Here is a 21977-nt window from a genome sequence, read left to right as displayed (position 1 = left end):
GATTGGTCTACGGGTAGTTGTAGTAATAGTAGTAACAATAATAACAATAATAACAGTAGTAGTAGTAGTATAAAAAAGTCTTAATAAACAGTGTGCATTCCTAAATGACAAAGACAAAAATGAATAAATAAAATTTATTTATTCATATGGTGAAATACCATGCAGTCTTTAAAAATAATGTGTAGATATATGTTATATTAACATGGAAAGACATTCATAACGTATTAAATAAAAATAAGTAGATTAGAAGAGCATTTTTCTAAAGTGTGTATTTGTATATACTCACATATGAAAAAGTCTGAAAAGATATATATACACCAAAATATTGGCATCACTTTTCTTTAGAGGGGTAATGGTAGGTAAGTTAAATTATTATTGGTTTTTTTTGCTTAGCTTTATTTTCTAATTTGTCTTTAATGAAAATATATTATGTATCTGATAAATATCAATTATAAAGGAAAAAACTAAGGGTACATGACCCAGAAGCTATGATCTTCAAATTGCTGAAACAATCTGTTCGTGGTGTAATATAGTGGGAAAGTTCCAGGATCAGGAGATTGGAAACTTAGGTTCTAGCCTAAGCTGTGTCACTAATTAGCTATGAGACCATCAGCAAGTCTCTCTGGACCTCCGTTTTTGTATTTGTAAAGTAAGTTGGTTGAACTACATCTCTGATTTTTAAACTCCTTCACAGACTGTTAGGGTTTCCGGGAAACTAGCAAAATGGAACAGGTTTCTGTACAAACTCTCCTGCCCCTGTCCCCAGACAGAGCAACTCTGTATATTTGATATTCTGTATATTGAATTTCTGTTTTAAGCTATCTTTCAGCAAAATGTAAGGAAAAGGTGGGGGGAGAATATCCTATTTCCGAGATGTAGTAATTCTAAGTACGGTCTATGTGACTCCCTTTTAGCTTCCCACCTTCTTCCTATTCACTAGGGCAAGTTTCCAGTAGGACAGAGCTGGCCTTATGTACCAGGATGCCCTTGCTCTCCTGGAAATATCAGGCTATGATTCATTTACTCACTAGCTCTCTACATTCATCGAGAGCTTGTGGGTAAATGAATAATTCATGTGGTATGGGGTGCCTTCGCCCTAGCTGACATAGGGAGACCTATTTTTTACACATTTAAAAAACCATTTCAGCATCTTTTATGAATTATTTTCCCATTTGCTCCTGATCCATTGGAGTAATACTCTCTGCCTGCTCTGTTCTTCAATTGGACCCTAATGAATAGTTTGGATCACTAATAATTTGTAACTTTTGGCAAGTTACTTAACCTCTTGGAGACTCAGTGTTCTGTAAAATGGTGAATGATTAAGTTGGATTACATTATCTGCACGTTTCCATCTTAGCTATATAAAATTGTGCGAAATTTTTCCATAGTTCAGTCTAGTGAAATTGAGGCAACTATTAACATTGGTTGCCAGTGTAGTGTCTTTGATAATCTAAAATCAACATAGATTCAGAAAACTTATCTGTATGTACATTTAGCAAGATGATACTCTAGGTCATTACAGTGCTTCAAACAGAATAGTGAAACCACATGATATGGGCCTGACCTGCTGTACCCATATCTTCTCCAGCCTCTAGACATGCTCAGTATCGCTGCGTCTGCTCAGAGGGGACTGCATTATTTCGTTGGTAGCTAGGATGAACTGAAATTTAAGCTTGCCTCTTAATTTGGAGATTCCTGTCTGCCCAAAGGATAGGGAGGTGATTGTTTTTAACCTAAAAATACAATCTGTTCTCTGATTCAGAGTAAACAAAATTTTATTCATATCAGAAAATAAGTAGCTTCTGAAAACAGCTCTATTATCTGGTCATAGAGCCTCTTTACAAGAAAATATGTGTAAAAATAGACATCTGTATTTGAGTTTATGTCTGTTAGACCTGTATGTACTTACTGTCTCAAATGAGAAAAATGGGGAAGTAGGTAAACAGGAGCAATTCTCCAACAAAGTTTTAAAGTCATCGTTTTGTTTTCTGTTATCCTTGTTTTATGTAAACTTTACTCGTTTAATTCATTTAAATTTAATTTATTTTTTGTGTCCTACTTTCTGCTAGGATTTGTGGTGGGCACTGAAATAAGCCATTATTCTCCTCTCTCCCCAGGAAGCTGCCCTACGATTGAAAAGATAGATGTATAAACAAGTAATTGTAATATGGTAGGGTACGCCCTACGCTAAAGGTGCTCTGTGAGATGCAGGGCCTGGGAGGCTGCCTCTGAGTATTGCAGTGCACTGGTTGGGGACTTCTGCCATAAGGCACTTTGGTACCAAGAAAGGAGTGGATTATTCTATTAGCACAGATGAAGTTTTCAAATTACAGCTTGTCAGCAAGGGATGGGCTGCACAGCATTGCAGGCTGATGGGAAAAGTTAGCACCCATGCCTGTTTCTTACAGAAAATCAGTGAATTGTTTAGGGAAAAAAACCTGGCCCCTTATTCCAAACTGTGTGTGTGTGTGTGTGTGTGTGTGTGTGATTAAAATAACTTTAGTCATACTATGACATTTTAATCTTATTTTTTCCCTCAATATTATATTTTGGGCATATCCCCATGTCATTAAAATTTTTTCATATTTCAGCTGTATCATAATCTACTTAACTCTTCCTTTTTGTTGCTCTTGTTGGACTTTATATAGTTTCCAAGTTGAGTTTATTATACCTTGGAATGAACATTTTGTAAAATGAATCTTCACCATATCTCTTATTATTTCATTAGTTACTAGGTTAAAAGGTATAAAATTGATAAATTGATAAATGTTACCAAGAGGGTTTACAGAAAGATTGTACTCCCAGTAGAGGGTATGAGAATTCTCACGGGTTTTCCTGATTGATTTTAGAATAATACCTTTTCTTCAGTGTCCTTCTCTGCTAGTAGAGAATATTTGTTAATGAGAGACTTAACTAAACTTTAGGTTAGTAAAGTAATTTCTTCAGAAATCCTTTGCAGAAAAATATTTTGGAAATTTAGTATCTTTCCTTTATAATTTGAAAATCTTTGGCATGGAATGAGATTTTAGGAACTTTATATTTAAGAAGACTATTCTATCAGTATAGTATTAAATTTTTAGAAGTTTTGTTGTTGTTGCACTACGTGGTCATTCTATCACTGCATTTTTGTGATTAGCAGATACTTTCTGGCACGTTAGCAGCGAATGAGGAAAGTAACTAAAACTGTGTTCCCTGATTCTACTGGACATGCTTAGAAATAGGTTAGAAATGCTCAGTATAGCTAGTTAGGCTTTGAGCGTAGGGGCAAGATGCTAGTGCTAGTATAAATGGTGTTAGGCTGCAAGTATCTATAGTGATGTAATGCTCAGCTGTTGTTTCGGGTGTGTGCTGAATGTGGTTGGCACCACTGTACTCTTAAATGTATATTTAATAGCTTATTTATTTCCTTTTATTATTTGGCTCTCTTCCTGCCTGTAGGAAGTTTCATATTTATTAAAATATAGGCAAGAATAAAGCAATTAAGCAGAAATGTTAAAACTCATTAATATAGTGCTGCTACATGGTTTGTTGGGGAAGTACTTGAATGGCTGAAGTTACATTTTTAAAAAAATTTTTTCATTTTAGATGTGTATTTCATTTAGTCATTCTATTCTATGCTCCTTTACAAAAAAAAAAAGGAAAGAAAAAAGGTAAATAAAAGTTTATGTAAAGCAGATTTAAATAGTTTTGGCCATCCAGATATCAGTCATTATTTGTTACAAACCCATTTCTAATATGCTCAGATGTTCAACAGTCAAACTGATAAACTTCTGGGAGTTTTGTTTTTTCATAGGAATTTAGTTTGGAATTGTTGTTTCTGCAAAATTTAAGTTATTTAAGACTTCATTTAAAAAAATGCTTGAGATATACAGCAGATCATTCTTCTGTACAGATTCTTCTGTGTGGAGTTCAGTCTGCCACATAATGTTAAGAGTACTTTATTGAAATAAATACTTGAGTAAGTTTCGTGTATACTTAGTTTTATTTGCTAATAATAAATGGACTGACGAACATTTTTTAAAAAACAAAATATTGTTTAGAAGTCATTAGTATTAAAAGGCTTAGCAAACATTCTTTTTCTGAAAAACTTAGTCCCAGAAAAGTAAGTAAAAATTTCATTGGAATATATAAGAATCAGACTGAGTTCTTGTACATTTTTGGGTAAAGAGCTGTTTTATCGATAAGAGAGCTCTAGAATTGGAGCTATATGTTTTGTGACTATGGGAAAGTCACTTCACTTTTTTGAGCCTCATTTTTTAAAAAAATGTAAATAGATGCCTGTCAGAGATGTCACAATAGTTCAATACGGCAATACTGATGGAACACGTGGGGCATACTCAGTAGACGCTCGCTGGATGCTAGCTGAACTTTTATCCTCATATTTAATTATGGTTAATAATTACAGAGGTTTTGGTATAGCGATGTATTTTGAAGTGGAAGTATTCCCCCTACATAAAGTAGAATGTAGGCTCCCTCTCCTTTAGGAAACAACCCTGCATGTATAAACCATTTTAAAAAAATGAAAGATGCTTTTTTGTTATCTCCAAGGATAGCACTAGGGGAGTACCTGTGAAACTTTGAGAGTGGGATACTGGCAGTCTCTGCACGTGAGAAGGCGGGTGGTCTCCTAACCATGTGCCCCTTTTGATGGACAAGGACGATGGGATAGATGATGTGTAGTGGCTGCTTGTGGTGATGGCGCAGGTCAGGTTTCTGAATTAGACGTTTGACACTTAGCTGTGTTAAGCCACCATCTGTCATTATACTATAAACACCTATCCTGTACCAGGTAAACACCTTAAAGAAACCATCTAAATACTATGTAAACATATGTAAATACCATAAAGAAACCATGTGACTACTGTGTAAATACCTTAAGAAACTGTGGTGTGAAGGATGTCTTTATAAACAGGAGATGCTCTTAGCAACATTTTTTTTTTCTTTTTGTAATAGCAAAATAACTGGGAAAAACCCTATTTCCTTTTAGAGGATAATGTAATAGATAAAATGTGGTATATTCACAATGAAATTTTATGCACCAGTGAACATCAGTGAACCACAGCAGAGATTAGCTAGCTGTTCATCAACCCTTTTCCTCCGCTTTCTGGTACACAGCTAATCACATTCCCAGATTCCCTTACTTTAGTGAATATTTTTGATAACAGAATTAGGAAGTAATGTCAGAAGCTATTAAAGATGAAAGAATGAGTGCAGACAATATGCCAGTTAGATTCAGTCATATTTACTTCTGGAATCAGTAATAAAGATGAATTCTTTCAAATTATATGGAAAGTTATAGAAATGACAAGTGAGGATTCTCATTAATGTGTCATCTTGAAAGTGATTTCTCTATTTTAGGAAACAAGCTCAGACTTTCCTCTAATATCATGAAGACATTTATTGTTAGTCACAGGAGGTCCAAGGGACAGAAGTAAGTATAATCTAATCCCATCATCACTACTAGTAAGACAACTGCAAGACTATGCCCAGAAAATGGGTCTGAATGGATAATTTATGAAGAGAAGTACGTTCTGATTTTTACCATTTTGTGAGACTGATAATATTGACAGATTATAATGTGTCAGAAGAAAATTAGAGATAACTTACCAAAGTCATAGTAGTAGTCAAAACTAAGCTATTTATAAAACATTTCTAGAAAGTTCACACCATTCTTTCCAATTTTTTTCATTTATTTCAGATTTTAAAATAGCTATCTTCTATGAGAGTGAAGTTCTAAAATTGTGGAATTAAGAACTCATGTCTTTGACATGGTGGGATCTGAAAGTAAATCAGAGAGAGAAGAGAGAACAGTACTGTCTAGATAAAAATTACATTAAAGACCAGAACCCTGAATAGGGAAGGAAATCACATAGGAAAATACCAGCTGTTTCAAAACAATCCATAAATGAAACCTACAGAAGAAACAGCAGCAGAAAGGACCCATATCACCGATCAACTTATATGAAAGATATTATAAATGAATGTCTAAGTAAATAATAAACTTAAAAATTAAGAGTTATATTTTTAAAAATTAAGCCCAAGCATTAATTGAAATATTTTGGACCAACGTCATCTAGATCTTTTAACTTCAAGTTATGAAAGTGTTAGAATTTCTTTGGCCATCATCTTTCATCTCTTAAATGTTAAAATATCTACTGAGAGCTAGAATTAATTCTTGGAAAAGTACATCTAGACACATCTAGATATTCAACATCAAAGTAGTTTCAATTGTTATCAACCTGGATTGGCAAAAGAGAAAAAAAAAATTTTTTTTTTTAAAGTTTTAAGAAAGAGACTCCCCGTCAACAGAAGCTCCAAGTCAAGAGTTGCCAGGTATATGTAGCATATAAAGAAGCTTTATTCAAGATTCTTTTAACTCAATTGGAATTAAACAAACAAGCTATTTAATTAAACACATAAGGTCTCCTCATGTTGAAAATTTGTAGAGAAATGCCTCATGACAGAAAGTCAGTATGTGAGGAATAATTTGCTGTGAGATTAACTCTCTGTGGCGTTAGGACTGTGGAGACAGAAGCTTAAAGATAGGCAGTGTCCAAATGTGTAAACCACATGGCATTTCCTCTCCACTCATGGCATAGAATGGAAAGAGTAGGTTGGCTCTATCACTTATTAGCTGTTTTGACAAGTCACTCAACCACAGTGAACCCATATCTCCATCCGACTTCTTGTGGTACATAAAAATCTAGGAAGTTTTATGGGCATTCAAGATTTTGTTTTCCCCTTTAGACAAAACTATGTTTTACACACTGTTCTCCTGAGTATCTGAAAAGTGTTATTGTGTAATACACTTTTGAAATAAGCCTTTATGTATTGGTGACCCCTGTGGTTTTAGAAAAACAGTTAAAAGAGTACTTGCTATGTGTGACGTACTGTTTTAAACACTTTACAAACTTTAACTCATTTAATCTTCATGAGAAGCTTATGAAGTAGGCACTATTATTACCACCCTGGTATGGAAGACAAGTAACCGAGGTCCAAATGCCCAAGGCACACAGCTGGTGATAAATCAAGGACCCAGGCCCAGGGACTCCGGCTCCAGAGTCCATGCCCTTCCCCCCTGTGTGTGCCATCTCCCCATGTAATGAAAGAAAAAACATCAAGCCCAGACAACAGTCATAACTAGAAGAGTTCAGTAATTCAACTATAAAAAAGGAAAAGGACTCACATGTTCAAATCATCACCGCGAGAAAGCCTGGCCCTAAAATAAGGCAGAAAAATCTTACTTTAAGCAACTGGTACTACTAATATTATCAGTGGTAAGATTTTTTAAAAAAATAGCAAAACATTTTCAAGTAATCCATAGGAGTAGGGCTTATAAACTTAGGAGTATGATGGAGTCAATGTTAGGATCTTTTAGGATGAACATAATACTTTCTTATGCTTTATCGTGAATGATTCCTGGAATATACTAGGAAGCCATCCCCATTCTATTTAAAGTACAAATAATTACAAAAGATAGCTTAGGGGTTATATAGTTACTGTGTATACAGGGATTGTTTCTTAACTCTCTTGTGTTTGCTTTCATGACAGCCCTGCATCTTTCACCTCTGGCAAACATTTAGACTTTGTACTTTTTACCTACGCCACTTTTTTTTTTTTAAAGCATTTTTGTTGAAGTGTAATTTACAAACCATAAAAATCACCTGTTGTTAAGTGACATTTCAGTGGCTTGTAGTAAATTTATACAGTAGTGAAACTTTCATTACAATCCACTTTTAGAACATTTCCATTATCCCAAAAGGTTCTGTCGTGCCAGTGTGCATTCCCTTCTGTGAGGTTTTTATTACCTTTATTGTTATATGTTTAGCATTTTCCCCTATACTTTTGTCCTCTTGGCTTTGTCTGGTTGTTATATCTAGTTTTTAATCTTTATTTCGGTTTCTTTTAACCTTCAGTTATTATTCAAGCAGGTGACCTTGTTATGAAGTCTTTTCAGGGAATCAAATGTCAGTTCTTAGTGCACAGGAATGTGACTGCTTTGGTTCCAGCCACTTCTTGGCTTCTTGCACGCTGAGGCTGTTGGTACATGAATTGGTGCTCATGGTGGGGAGGTGAGACACGTGTAGAGATAACGTATTAAGGGTCTTCTCAAGTGGAGAAATCTGACTGCTGTGTCCTTCACTGTGTGCCTGCAGTTTGCCCTTGTTATAAAATTCAACAGATCAAAAGCCTCTGCGGGTAAGGAAGAGAAGGAGTGAGAAAGGCACATATGTGTATTTCTTTTCATCTTCTCTTTTTATGTAGAAAGAATTGTAACCCTTCTTTCCTGTAGGGAAAAGGTAAGGAGACTAAAGAGGATTCAATGTGATGTTCTTGGGAGGCTGAAATAATTGAGACAACGAAGCTTTGTTGCATCAGAAAATCTTAGTTTGCAGGGAGCAAAAAAGAAATTGCTTACTCTTCATCCCGTTTTCTCCATTTTTGTAAAGAACTCAGTAGAACAAGACAGGACAGGCTCAACACAGAAACTTGAAGCATGACACCGGCATCCAAGAGCCTTATCTATATGGTTCAAAGGAAAAGGAAAGAAAAGTTGAATACATTTGGGAGCTGTGAGGCCAAGTCATAATAATCCATTAGAAATAAATTTAATACATGTAAAGTGTTTATAAAGTAAAATTAGAGTCCTGCAGAAAAATAAAATTTAAAAATAATAGATTAGATCAAAGACCTATTGGAGGGAAAAGTCTATGCAGACTGCACAGTAGAAGAGATGACGAAAAGTAATGTGACACGGGAAATATTCTAGCCTCAGATTCAGGAAACCATGATTTTAATTTAACCATGATTTTAATTCTTGCCCTGATACTAGCCAACAGTAATCTTAGACAAATCACTTCAATAATCCAGGCCTCAGTTTCCTCATATGTAACAGGAAAAGGTTCACTTATATTGCTCATACCTTAGATTCTTTTGTGCTTTAAAATTACACAAGGAGATGGCAACTGAGCACAGGAAAAGATGTTCGTCATTGGCCAGTAGGGAAATGCAAATATTACCACAACAAGATATCACCACACATCTATCACAGTGGCTAAGAGAAAAAATAACGACAATACCAAACGCCCTCGAGGTTGCAGAGAAACTTAGAAAGACACACACACACACACACACACACACACACACACACGGGGGGGGGGGGAATGAACTTGCGTGCATATATAAAATAATTCTCTCATTTGGATCTCAAAAGGAGGATCCAGTCACTGCCTAAAGCTTAGCTAAACTACTTGGATAGTTAAGCCTAGAATAACAACTTTCATGCTACAAATTCTACCTGATTATGTGATCGCTTTTGCAGTTATTTGAGACTCAGCTTGAGTCCGCCATGTTGATGTTTGGTGTAACTCCCCCTCCCCCTTAAAATCTCCAAGTTTTAGAAGGGGGAATAAACTAAAATGCATTTATGATAAATGAGTTTCAAATGTACAGAGTCTCCATCAGTGGCTCAGAGTCTTGATTACTGAAGCTTTATATGAAGTCTTGTTAAGTCCTCCAACTTTATTCTGCTTTTTCAAAGTTGTTTTGGTTGTTTAGGTCCTTTTCATTTCAAAGTGAATTTTAGAAACAGCTTATCAGCTCTACACAGAAATCTCCTGGGATTTTGATTGGGATTTCATTGAATCTATAGATCAATTTGGGGAGGGTTGATATTGTAACAATACTGAGTCTTCTGAACCATGAACATGGTGTATCTCTCCGTTTATTTAGATTTTCTTTAAATCTCTCAGCAGTGTTTTGGAGTTATAATTTACAGGTCTGGCAAATTTTTTGTCATATTTATGCCTAAGTATTTCACGTTTTATTTATTTATTTATTTATTTTAAAGTTTATTTATTTATTTAATTTATTTTTGGCTGCATCGGGTCTTTAGTTGCGGCACGTGGGCTCTTTGTCGCGGTGCCTGGGCTTCTCTCTAGTTGTGGCATCCGGGTTTTCTCTCTCTAGTTGTGGCACGCGGGGTCCAGAGCATGTGGGCTCAGTAGTTGTGGCGTGCGGGCTTAGTTGCCCTGCGGCATGTGGGATCTTAGTTCCCTGATCAGGGATCGAACCTGTGTCCCGTGCATTATAAGGCAGATTCTTTACCACTGGACCACCAGGGAAGTCCCAGTTTTTCACATTTTAAATGGTATATTTTAAACGTCTCAATTTCCAAGTGCCTATTGTCAGTGTGTAGAAATACTGTTCATTTTTGTATATTTATAATACTTCCATTCTGTTGGATAGCACTTGTTCACAGCCTCCCCTATTGCAGGTTTGGCTGGGAAATGTTACTATCTAGTGTCTTCCCAAATGGAAAAGAACATGAAATTGATAAAATAGCTAACTAGTAACAACCCAAATATTGACTAATGATGAAAATGTTCAGGATTTAGAAGTCTCTTGAAAAATTGCTTCCAGGAGCATTTTTTAAGTTTAAATACCTTCATGTTAAGCAGATCATTGTGGAAGAATAGATAAGATTCACTAGTGGAACATCATAAAAAATGTAATGGAATCAAGCATATTCAAGTATTTGTCATTTGATAAAGGTGACATTTCAAAACTGCTGAGATGAACTTGGAATTGTAATTTCATACAAAATCTTAGCAGCAAGGTAGACATGTTAAGTTTGAGATACCTGTTAGATTGGGGAGATGTCTGGGCTAGAGATAAAAATTGGGGAAATCACCGAAAGCCAGAGTAGAGGTAGAAAGGCCCATGGGCTGAGTATTCAGACCATGGTATTCCTAAGTTCAGAAGTGGAGCAGTTGATGAGGTAGCGAAGGAGACTGAGCGAAGAAGCCTGGCAGTTAGGAGGAAATTCAGTGTGGGAAGTCACGTGGAGAAATTTTTCAGGCAGGAAGTAATCCCCTGCACCAATTGATAGGTCACAGAAGACGAGGGCTGAGAATTGATCATTCAATTCAGAGACGTAGAAGTCTTTGGGGACCTTGACAAGAGCAGTTTCCAGGAATTAAGGAGGCAACAGCCTGATATAAGGGGATTTAAGAGACAAATGGGAGAAAAATAATTGGAGATAGCAGCATAGACAACTTTCAAGAGGTTTTCCTGTAAAGATAGGCAGATAAACAAAGTGGAAGCTGGTGAGGGCTGTGGTCAAGAGAGGATTTGTGTTGTTGTTTTAAGATAAAAGAACTTAGAAAATGTACACATACGCCGATGGGAATGATGTCGTAAAGAGAGAACATGATGTAAAAGAGCGAGGGGAGAATCGCTGGGACCATTTCTTTGTCTAGGAAGAGAGAATGGGATCTAGTACATAAGTGCTGGGGCCTTAGAACAATGGGCAGTGCAGCCATTGTCACAGGAGGGAAACGGGAACGTGGCACAGTTGCAGGTAGGTGGGGAGATGGGGCCAGCGACTAAGCTCTCATTGTCCTGCTTGTGTGTTTTCGGTGTAATAAAAGCAAGGCCATCAGCTCCAAGTGAGGGCGGGGGAGAAGGGATGAAATGGTCGTCTTGGATGAATGGACTGGAGAGAAATAGACAACACTGAAGGCTCGCTTGAGGTTAGTGGTCATGAACTTAGAGGGAAAGCAGGCGGCTTAATTTTTTGTTTTTCTCCACCCATGTTTGGCCACGTGCGTGCAGGTCCAGAGTAGGTCATGTTGATTTATCCAGGGTGAGGTTTTCTCAGGTGACTTTGAGGAAGTGAGAGAAAGGCAAAGGAGTGAACTGAAGCTGGTTTAAGAGAGAGGTGAGGACATGGGGCAGTGAGGGCCGGGGATGAGGTGGTAGGGTCAGCCTCAGATGGAAGAATCCTAAGGGTTGGCATGTGAGAGGGATGCAGGGTGGGCTCTCTATTTGAGATTGCAGAGGGTTTTTACTCATGAGCAGATAAAAGCCAAGAGTTGGAGAGAGATAGTAGAGAACTGGAAAGCCAGGATATTGGAAGGATTTTCTATGTAGATACTGAATTTGCGCTCAGAACCTGAAGCCTTAGCTCTTATTTTCTAATATCCTTTGCTGCCGTTGGACTGATAACATGTTTAGTGTTCTTACTCGCACCAGTTTCATGTCTCTTCTTTCATAGATTCTGTTTCTTAGTCCTTAGTGCTCTGTGAGATTTTCTTTGTGTTGTCTTTCATTCCATCTATTGCATTTAAAATTTTAACCATTATATTTCTCATTTCCCAGAGTTCTTTCTTGCTTCTGATTAACTTTTCATAGCATCCCTCTCTAGGAAAAAAATTGAGTTTTTGATAATCCGCATGATTTGTTGTTGTACCACATATAGTTCATGCATCAGAATATGGTTCTTTTTCTCCAGTAAGTTCCTTTCTACACTCAGGTATTATATTTTTACACATAAATTTTTCCCCAAATGATGAAATATGTTGTGTTACATAGTTAACTTTTTTTTTTTTAACATCTTTATTGGAGTATAATTGCTTTACAATGGTGTGTTAGTTTCTGCTTTATAACAAAGTGAATCAGTTATACATATACATATGTTCCCATATCTCTTCCCTCTTGCATCTCCCTCCCTCCCACCCTCCCTATCCCACCCCTCTAGGTGGTCACAAAGCACACAGCTGATCTCCCTGTGCTATGCGGTTGCTTCCCACTAGCTATCTGTTGGTGGGAATGTAGATTGATACAGCCACTATGGAGAACAGTATGGAGGTTCCTTAAAAAACTAAACATAGAACTACCATACGACCCAGCAATCCCACCACTGGGCATATACCCTGAGAAAACCATAATTCGAAAAGAGTCATGTACCAAAATGTTCATTGCAGCTCTATTTACAATAGCCAGGACGTGGAAGCAACCTAAGTGTCCATCATCGGATGAATGGATAAAGAAGATGTGGCACATATATACAATGGAATATTACTCAGCCATAAAAAGAAACGAAATTGAGTTATTTGTAGTGAGGTGGATGGAGTTAGAGTCTGTCATACAGAGTGAAGTTAAGTCAGAAAGAGAAAAACAAATACAGTATGCTAACACATATATATGGAATCTAAAGAAAAAAAAAAAAAGGTCATGAAGAACCTAGTGGCAAGATGGGAATAAAGACACAGACCTACTAGAGAATGGACTTGAGGATATGGGGAGGGGGAAGAGTAAGATGTGACAAAGTGAGAAAGTGGCATGGACATATATACACTACCAAACGTAAAATACATAGTTAACTTTTAAACGTCTTTTCATTTTAGGTATCAAAAAGTAAAGATGGAAAAGAACAAAGTGAAACTGTATCACCATCCGAAGATGAAACATTCTCCTGGCCAGGTCCCAAAACAGTTATGTTGAAAAGAACATCTCAAGGCTTTGGTTTTACATTAAGGCATTTTATTGTTTATCCCCCAGAGTCTGCAATTCAATTTTCATATAAGGTAAGAGAAGTAATTAAAGTAGAACACAAGGCAATTCCTGTCTCCTTCTTGTCTTCCTCTCATCCTGCCTTCTTTCTATCTTAAAAGAATTGTGTTATATTTGCATTTTTATTATATTCTTTTCCATCTTTTAGATATTTTTTACCTTCTAGAACAAACACTTTAATCTCCTCTGAAAGGTCATACTGATCATGAACTCCAAATCTTTTTTACTAGAACTTCTAATTCTAAACTTCACTCTACTTTTTCTAATATGTAGCTGTTTTTCTAATATCTAGAAAGGTGGTGAGTTTTCTGGGCAGAGCATGCAGAGGAAATATTATAGTTCATTAAAATATTTGGACAGTTATAAAAAGTTATTAGAATTAGACTGATACTTAACTTTCAGATAGGTAATATGATGGCAAGTCAGAATTTAAAAACACAGCTTCTCACTAGAGTGCATTACCTAATATGCTTCAACGTATAGGAACATGGTCTAATAAGCAGCGGATGGAATCATTATAATGGCAGCTGACATCCTGAGTACTTGTTCTGTATTCTTTATGAGCATTATATCAGTTTATTATTAACCTCACATAACAGATGTGGAAACTGGTCTGAGTCATAAAATGAGTAAGTGGTGGGCCTAGGATTTGAACTTGGCCAATGTGAATGCCTGATGCTTAACTATTGTTCAACAGTGTAATGGAAATAATGACATTCAGAAGACTTCGAAGACTTTGGCCAAGCCACTTAACTTCTTTTGGCTTCTAGATTTCCATTCTAATTTGAGGGGATTGTACTAGAAGATTAGAAAGTCCTTTCTAATTCTAAATATCTATGAATCTTGGGCTGTCTTGTAAAACATAGTGTCAAATTGCTTCTGGAGGTCACACTTTTTTTATTATATCTTTCTTAAATATTTCTATCTAGGAAAATGTCTTATAAGATAAGCTTTTAAAGGTACTAAAGAGTTTTTAAGAATTATGAATAATTGCTATCTTTAGAATTAAAATTGACCAGTTTGGTGTTCCTGAAATTTATAAAACAGTTGAACTGGATTCCCTAAGAATCTACTTTATCTTTAGATGTCTTAAATAGTGTAACTTAGGTATTAGGTCACATATGAGAGTAGTTGAAAATTTAAGAGTCCCTTGCGTTAATTACATATTGAGACTGAATTTTATTTTTTGTCTTTTGGTTTTGTTTTGAAGAAGAGCTTTGGATCATGATGATATAGATAGTACAGTTTTTATAAGATAATTTTACTAAACACGGATTTCAAATGCATTATTATTATTGTTATAATCGGAAAATATTTCTAGAAGTTTTAGAGGCACAGTGTAGCTGCTAACACAATCTTTGGAGTGAAAAGGGCCTGGGTTTGAGTCCCATCTCTGCCCTTGTTAGCTTTGTGACCTTGGGTTAGTCTCCTAATAGACAGTGACAGCACTTTCCTCACTGTGGCTGTGTTGAGTAAGTGATATAATACATATAAAACAGTTAGTACAGGAATTGGCAGACGGTAATTGCTCATTAAACCTCAGCTATTAATGCTGTTATTTAACACAGATGTTCTTGCAAATAGGTCTGTCTTGTACCTTTTACATGGAAAATATTTATTGAAATCTTTTCAGTTATAAAAGTTTGTTCATTCACTTCAAAGGAGTATATAAAAATTAATATTGTAGAGCTTTCAGAAAATGTTCAGTTAATACAACGTCTTTATTATGTTATGTAGCTGGCAACCTTGGCAGTCTCAGAACAGAGCATATAACCAGGAAAAAACTATGAATTTGGGCAGCCAAAATAAAGGTCAAAAATTATATAACAAATTATCAGCCCTTCACTAAATCTCTGTTTTTCTTTCTGCAGTACATTGTAGTTTTTGTATGGTAGAGGCTGAACAAATATTTGAATAAATGTATTTTTGTGCTAGTTTTTCAAAGTTGCTTGTCTAATTTCCCAGCTAGAGGTAGATAACATGGCAGCAAGACAGCCTGGTAGCAATGAAAGCAACCAAATAGATAAAGCTCAAGGTTTTAAATATATACCAATTTGGAGCCAATGTATCCAAAGACAGTTCTGGGTCCTGTAATAGCCTTTGAAGGCCCATTTTTCAGTGTATAGTACATAAGTGATGACCAGCCTGGCCCTCTCTATACAGCTGTTTACTTCTGACAACTCTCCTTGGATGTCCATTTTAGACATCTTACATTCAGTATGTCAGAAACTTCTGTTGTCCTCCTCATAAACTGGCTTTACCTGTAGCCTTCCCATCTCCGTGTATGACAGCTCCCTCCTTCTAGCAAGAGGCACTGTTAGTGAGACTGTAATTGGCACATTTTGGGAAGGGCAATTTGACTTGAATTGAGCCTCACTGTGATTTTACCAGTTATAAACATTATTCATATATGAATATGTTTTTTTTATTTTGTAGGATGAAGAAAATGGCAACAGAGGAGGTATGTTATAAAAGGTTTAATTTTTCTCTGAATGCTTTTTTTACCCATGCCCTTCCAGTCTTTAAGTAATATTCAATGAGATGATATAGTTTTTGGAGTCCAAATATATAACAGTCCTTAGATGTGAGAGTCATAGAAATTAAACGTTTTTACCGTAGACTTCAAAATTTTATGGATTCCATTGTGTCACCATAATTTGAATGTGTGATGATTTTATTGTCATTTATATATTAGTGTTTATGTGGGGGAACGTATCATGATTCTCAGGGAAGTAATTCTGAGATTTTTTATTCAATTAGTAATCTTTTAAATTTAGTGATTCTTTTAGTGTGTGTTTTATCTGCTAGATATATTGGTTGAAATATTGAGAAGTAGAGTATTTTGGTTCTTGTAGTTAGTCTTACTCTTGATTTAAACATATTTAATGAACTTAAAAGGCTGGGGATGGGGTTATTTCTTAAAAACTGCCATTTATTTTTGTTTCAATCTTATATGAACTTTAATGAATTAAAATTTATACACAATAAAAAACACCCATCTAGAAAACTTATTTCTATATAATTTTAGATGTTTAAAAAGTTTAAAAAATAGTGAAAAGTTTCCATATATCTTTCATTCAACTTCCCCTCGTGTTAAAAACATAATAACTGTGGTACAATTAACAAAATTAAGACACTCCTATCTAAACTGCAGAATTTATTTGGATTTTTCCCCTTCTCTGTTCCTGGAGTTCACATTGCATTCACTTGTCACACCCCCTTCGTTCTTCTAGTTTGTGACAGTGCCTCAGTCTTTCCTTGTAATTCACGGGCTTGATAATTTTGAGTAGCACTGGTCAGTTATTTTGAATGTCTTTCAATTTGGTTTTGTCTTGATGTTTTCTTATTATTAGTTTGAAGTGATGCATTTTTAGCAAGAATACCCATTTGCATGTAATTTAAGTGTACTGTTACATTTAAGGTTTTGTTGTGATAAATATGTAACGGGAAACCACCATTCCAATCAAGATGTGATAGCAAAAAGAACCTTTCCGTCATTCCATAAAGTTCCCTTGTATGGCTTTGCTGTCAACACTCTGCTGGCCCTAGACAATCGCTGATCTGCTTTCTGTCACTATAGATGAGTTTTGCCTCTTCTAGAATTTCTTATAAATGGAATGATACAATGTGTACTCTTTGTATCTTTCAAAGATACATCTTCTCAGCCCATCTTCTTTGGCATAGTAGTTTTGAGATTCACCACTTTGTAAGTGTAGGTACTAATAGTACTACTTTTTTTTGCTGAGTGGTTTTTCCCTTGTTTGAATAGACCATAAATTGTTTATCCACTCACCTGCTGATGAACCTTTATAATACCCATATCTGATTTGAGGTCTTGGAATGGTTATGTTAAGGGTTAAACTGAGAGGAAAATGGTTTCTTTCAGCACTATCAAAAGTAATGAGTGTGTAGGGTGAGGTAGGACCCTTCATAGTTGTCACCGTTGTGCAAGATGGGCCACTCCTGTGTCACCATCTGTCGTGTACCAGGGCTCAGGATGGATTCCAAATGTTACTTGGCCTTAGTGGGGAAAGGGAAGACTGACAAAACCACGACAGGCAAGAGAAAAGAAGACGTGGGTCCTCTGTCTCCCCATCATCCTACAGAGTGATGTACTGATGCCTGGACTTCCTACCAGACACACAGCGCCTAGAATTTCATGCCTGCCATGTTCTAGTTTCTACTGGGAGAGATATACTGCTAATAAATGTAGAGGGACTTAGTTATAAAACTTTATTCTGCAGATGATTATATTTCTGACATATCCATTCACTGAAGTGACATTTCATTATATGCTTTGACTGGAGATAATAGACTTAAACATTTGTAAGGGAGAACCTGGAAGATCTAGATCTAACAGAAGGGGATTTGGAGAGGCATGATAAAGTGAGACTAAAGGGTGTGATCTGCTGGGAAAAATTACAGTTTAAATACCATTTTATTTATTAATTTATACTTAATCTCATTCAAAAAAGTGTTTGTGTCCACATGCATGTATTATAGTAAGACAAAAATAAGATTAAAGCGTTCATGGGGGAAAAATGAATTAAACTGACATTTGAGAGGTTTAGTACACATAAATGCGTGCTGTAGATCCTACACTGTTATCAAAGATGGGCTATATATAAATTTGCTTCTGAGCTTTTCCAGTGGCAAGAAAAAAAAAGAGAGAGAGAGCAAGAGAACGAAAGAAGGAGAGAAGGAAGGAAGGATGGATTATTATTTAAGGATTAGCCAAGGATTCACATTATCCATAAGAAAACAACATCTGGTTTGCACTGAAGTCTGAGACACATTTCTCCTATGGTTCCTCCTAATGGAAACAAAGAATAATATAGTAGGTAACATCCTCAATACCATCCCTTTATATGACTATTTTTTAAGAGATTCCTCAATGTAAGCTGATTTCAAAACCCCACGGTCCAATTTAGTGTAAAGAACTTCTCAACTGGGGACAGATTTGCTCCCCAGGGAACACATGGCAGTGTCGGTTGTCGCAGTTAGGGTGGGGGGAGGGTGTGCTGCTGGCATCTAGCAGGGAGAGGCCAGAGATGCTGGTACGAATCCTACAATGCACAGGACACCCCCCTTCCCACCCCCGCCACCCCAAAGAATTATCCGGCCCAAATGTTAATAGTGCCAATGTTGAGAAACCTTGGGTTATAGTGATGGATACCAAAACAATGGCCCAACTGTACAGGTCCCCAAGAGTCTGGCTTGATCAGGTGACAATACTCAGACCATTTAGAAGAATGGATATTCAGGACTACATATCCAGTGATCTTTAATGATTATTATACCTCACAACTGAATTTTGATCTGAATTGAGTTACCTCTATAGTTTGAGGTTAAATTATCTGGCCATTCTACTGGCATTGCATGTTGTCAATGGAGGAATAATCATGAGTAAGAAAAATGTTAGTTTAAGAAAATATAGAGTCAATCAATATATTAATAACTAGAAGATAAAATAGCTAAAAGAAAAAAAATCAAAGAATGTAAATAATTGAAATGTAATAATCTTATCAGGAATCCAACAGATTGAGGGAGAAGATAATTATAAGCTAGGTTAACAATTCAATTTAAAAGGCCAATAGAAGAATTAAAATAAACACAACATAACTAAGGTTTTAAAATAAGCAAAATACAAATTCAAGCACCTTACGTCCTACGAAGCAAGGTCCATCAAAGTAAGATTATTTATAAAGTCCAGAACATCTGTATGTTTTCTTCCTAAGAAGAAGACTATAGGAAGATATGAGAATACCTAAAGAAATTATTTTATGATATGTTTGTAATATACCTGAAAGGAGAACTACTTGATTTTTTATTTTTTGGAGGGTGGTAGAAATTAATATATGACTGAGGACTTAATCTATAGTAGGAATCATAATATATGTTATTATGCTGTTTAATCCTCACTGTAATGCTGTGAGGTGTGAGACAGTATTCCCATTTTGTAGATGAGGAAACTGAGGCTGAAAAAGACGTAAAGTAACTTGCCCAAGATCACACAGCTAAGTGACAGAGCTGGACTTCCAAATCAGGCATGTATAACTCTGAAGCCCATCTTCTTTAAACTGTGCGATTTTATATCTGTTGACTTACAAAAATAGTTTGACTTACGTAGGGTCAAGAATTAGTAGATAAATATAGGGTATATTTACTATGTTAGGAAATTAACTCTGTGAAATGTCTCCGCATTGAGAAAGTTAAAAACAAGGAAACATGGGGGACTTCCCTAGCGGTCCAGTGGTTAGGACTCCCAATGCAGGGGGTGCAGGTTCGATCCCTGGTCGGGGAACTAAGATCCCACATGCTGCACGGTGCAGCCAAAAAACGAAAAAAAAAACCCAAAACAAGGAAACCTGTTCCATATTTGTGAACACTTAAAAACAAAGAATTCACAACAAGGTCAGGGAAACACCAAGTTCAGAGGCCCCAGACATCTTATAGGAGCACCCACCACTTGTTACTGGACTCTGAATAGCTGGCTGGCAGTGGACCTGGAAAGTTAAATGAGTTTAAAGAGTTCCTAGTTCTCGTGTCCTTTTGCCTCCCTGGGCCAGGCTTGCTTTCGTCATCCCAGTTGGCAGTGGGGGTCACAGGCTGGTCTACAGAGGCCTACTTAGCTTACATTTAGTACTCATAATACCATTTCAGATAAACTGATCAGATCATCCGTCAGAACATATTCTATGTGAAAAATATCTTCTGACTTGTGAACAATTATTTATAGATCTGTTTAAAAAATACAACCTATTTAGAGACAGACGACATGTAATCTATTATTTTGACTCAGCTGAATGTTTCGATATTTATTTTATAGTCTCATTTCCTTTTCAGACTTATTTTCAAGCGTACTGAGATTATGAAATCCTTTTATATGAATTTTGTTTAATGAAATAGAATCCCAACCTCCGGTGTAATGATCCGAGTCAGAGCCTAGAATCACTGGAGAGAAAAGAATTCCCAGAATTTTATTCAAGCTCCTAAGAGATCCTGCTATGTTGCCAGAATTCTGTGAGACGGTTGAAAGGTTTTGTTTGGTGTTCTTTCCTTTTGGCACCTCAGTGGAGTCTCTTTTGCCAGTTACTTTTCTGATTATTCTCTTTACCCAACTTTTCCATTCTGTTATATATTATTTCTCATATCTTGTATATATGTGTCCTCTCTTGTGTTTTAAAAGTTATTTTTCTTTCTTGTTGGTTAGTTTTCTGTGCTATAATGCAAATACTGTTTACAAGAGAAAGACCATTAAGGTAGAAAAATATTTTTTGGTGATAATAATGCAGGCGGATAATTGCTACCTTGCTGACGTCCTGTTGTCCCTTAAATCATAAATTCATAAATAATCAAAATAAGAATAATAGAAGGTTTGTAATTACCATTATTTCTCCTTTACTTATTCTATGAGAAAAAGTCTACCTCAGCTTAGTTGTAGGGACACTTCCAGTATTCTAAAATGTGTATGTCATTTTGTTAGATGTTCAATAACTGGTGGATTTCTACTTTGGCATTAAACTTTATATTCAAGCATGTTAATAGTAGAAAAAAAAAGTATCTGGGAATTCTGTATACTTTCTCAGTAGTAAAAATTTGTATTTTGTGATTGCAGTCACTTCTGACAAACAGCTCTGTAGTCCGTGTTAGAGTTTTCTAATGAAGGATAGTTTAGTGGCAAGACATAGAACCCCCCGCCCCCGCCAGGCCACCTTAGGAAAGATGTGTTAATTCTAAGAAACAAATAAGACATCTCCAAATTCAAAGTCAAGTGCTGTAGGATACCCAGGGTGCCCCAGACACCAGAAGTAGAACCTGGAAAGTAACTAAATGCAGAGTAACAACACAGACAGCAGCAACAAAATCTTGGCATATGATCCTCCAAAGGCCTAAACTCTGCTACTTACAGGATGGTTTAAATGATGTTCACAGATAATTTTGATTATACATGATTGTCTCACATGCTGACCTCTGTAGAAGGAACAACCCTCACTGTATCTTCTTCCTTCATTCCTCTCTCATCATAATAATTCCAAATTCCCCAAGAGAGACATGTAATTGGCCTAGTTCATCATTTAATGAACAGCACTCACTATGTTTAGAGATCAAATGTTCTTCAGTTTAATGAAGATCTAAATTCTGTAGAGCTGAGAAAATTGAGTAAATTTTATGCCGTTGATTTCCATTAATAGATTGAAAACCTATTCCCTCAGGATAATATAACACTAAATTATGGACCTGAAAATTGGTTGAAGAAGAAATTCTTATTATGGGTAGGTCTGTGGTCTATGGTGTGGTGGTAGGGTGTCAGAATTGTGTTCATGTTACTTTTGAAATGTAGCAGTACTAACCGAGTGGGCTCCACAGATCTCATGGTATCTTTGGGAAGGCACATTAACTGAACCCCTTAGGATCCATTTTTAACTGCATTGACAGATAAATTATTTGAGTTTTGAGTTTCTCTGGTAGTTCGGTAAATATACTAATTAGCTGCATATTTTTATTAACTTCTAGTGCCGTTCAGTTAAACAACCACAGGTGTCTTAAACTGTCTTGAAGATGTTTTACAAAGTAGAAATGATGACGGTGGTGGTGATGATGATGATGATGAAGATGAT

The 21977-nt window shown here is 36.1% G+C and overlaps 1 protein-coding gene across 5 annotated transcripts in view; it reads left to right on the top strand.

The window, feature by feature from the left end:
• The window catches only part of ARHGAP21 (Rho GTPase activating protein 21), a 129993-nt gene that overhangs the window by 41826 nt on the left and 66190 nt on the right, over positions 1-21977 (top strand). For all 5 annotated transcript variants that reach the window (XM_068561422.1, XM_068561452.1, XM_068561444.1 and 2 more), the window contains exons 3-4: positions 13191-13370; positions 15793-15817. In XM_068561422.1, coding sequence (XP_068417523.1) covers positions 13191-13370; positions 15793-15817 — 205 coding nt within the window. The remainder of the gene's footprint in view (positions 1-13190; positions 13371-15792; positions 15818-21977) is intronic.

The sequence above is a fragment of the Eschrichtius robustus genome, chromosome 1 (assembly GCF_028021215.1).
Source record: "Eschrichtius robustus isolate mEscRob2 chromosome 1, mEscRob2.pri, whole genome shotgun sequence".
Lineage (NCBI taxonomy): Eukaryota > Metazoa > Chordata > Mammalia > Artiodactyla > Eschrichtiidae > Eschrichtius > Eschrichtius robustus.
This window is presented reverse-complemented; position numbering and strand designations above follow the sequence as displayed.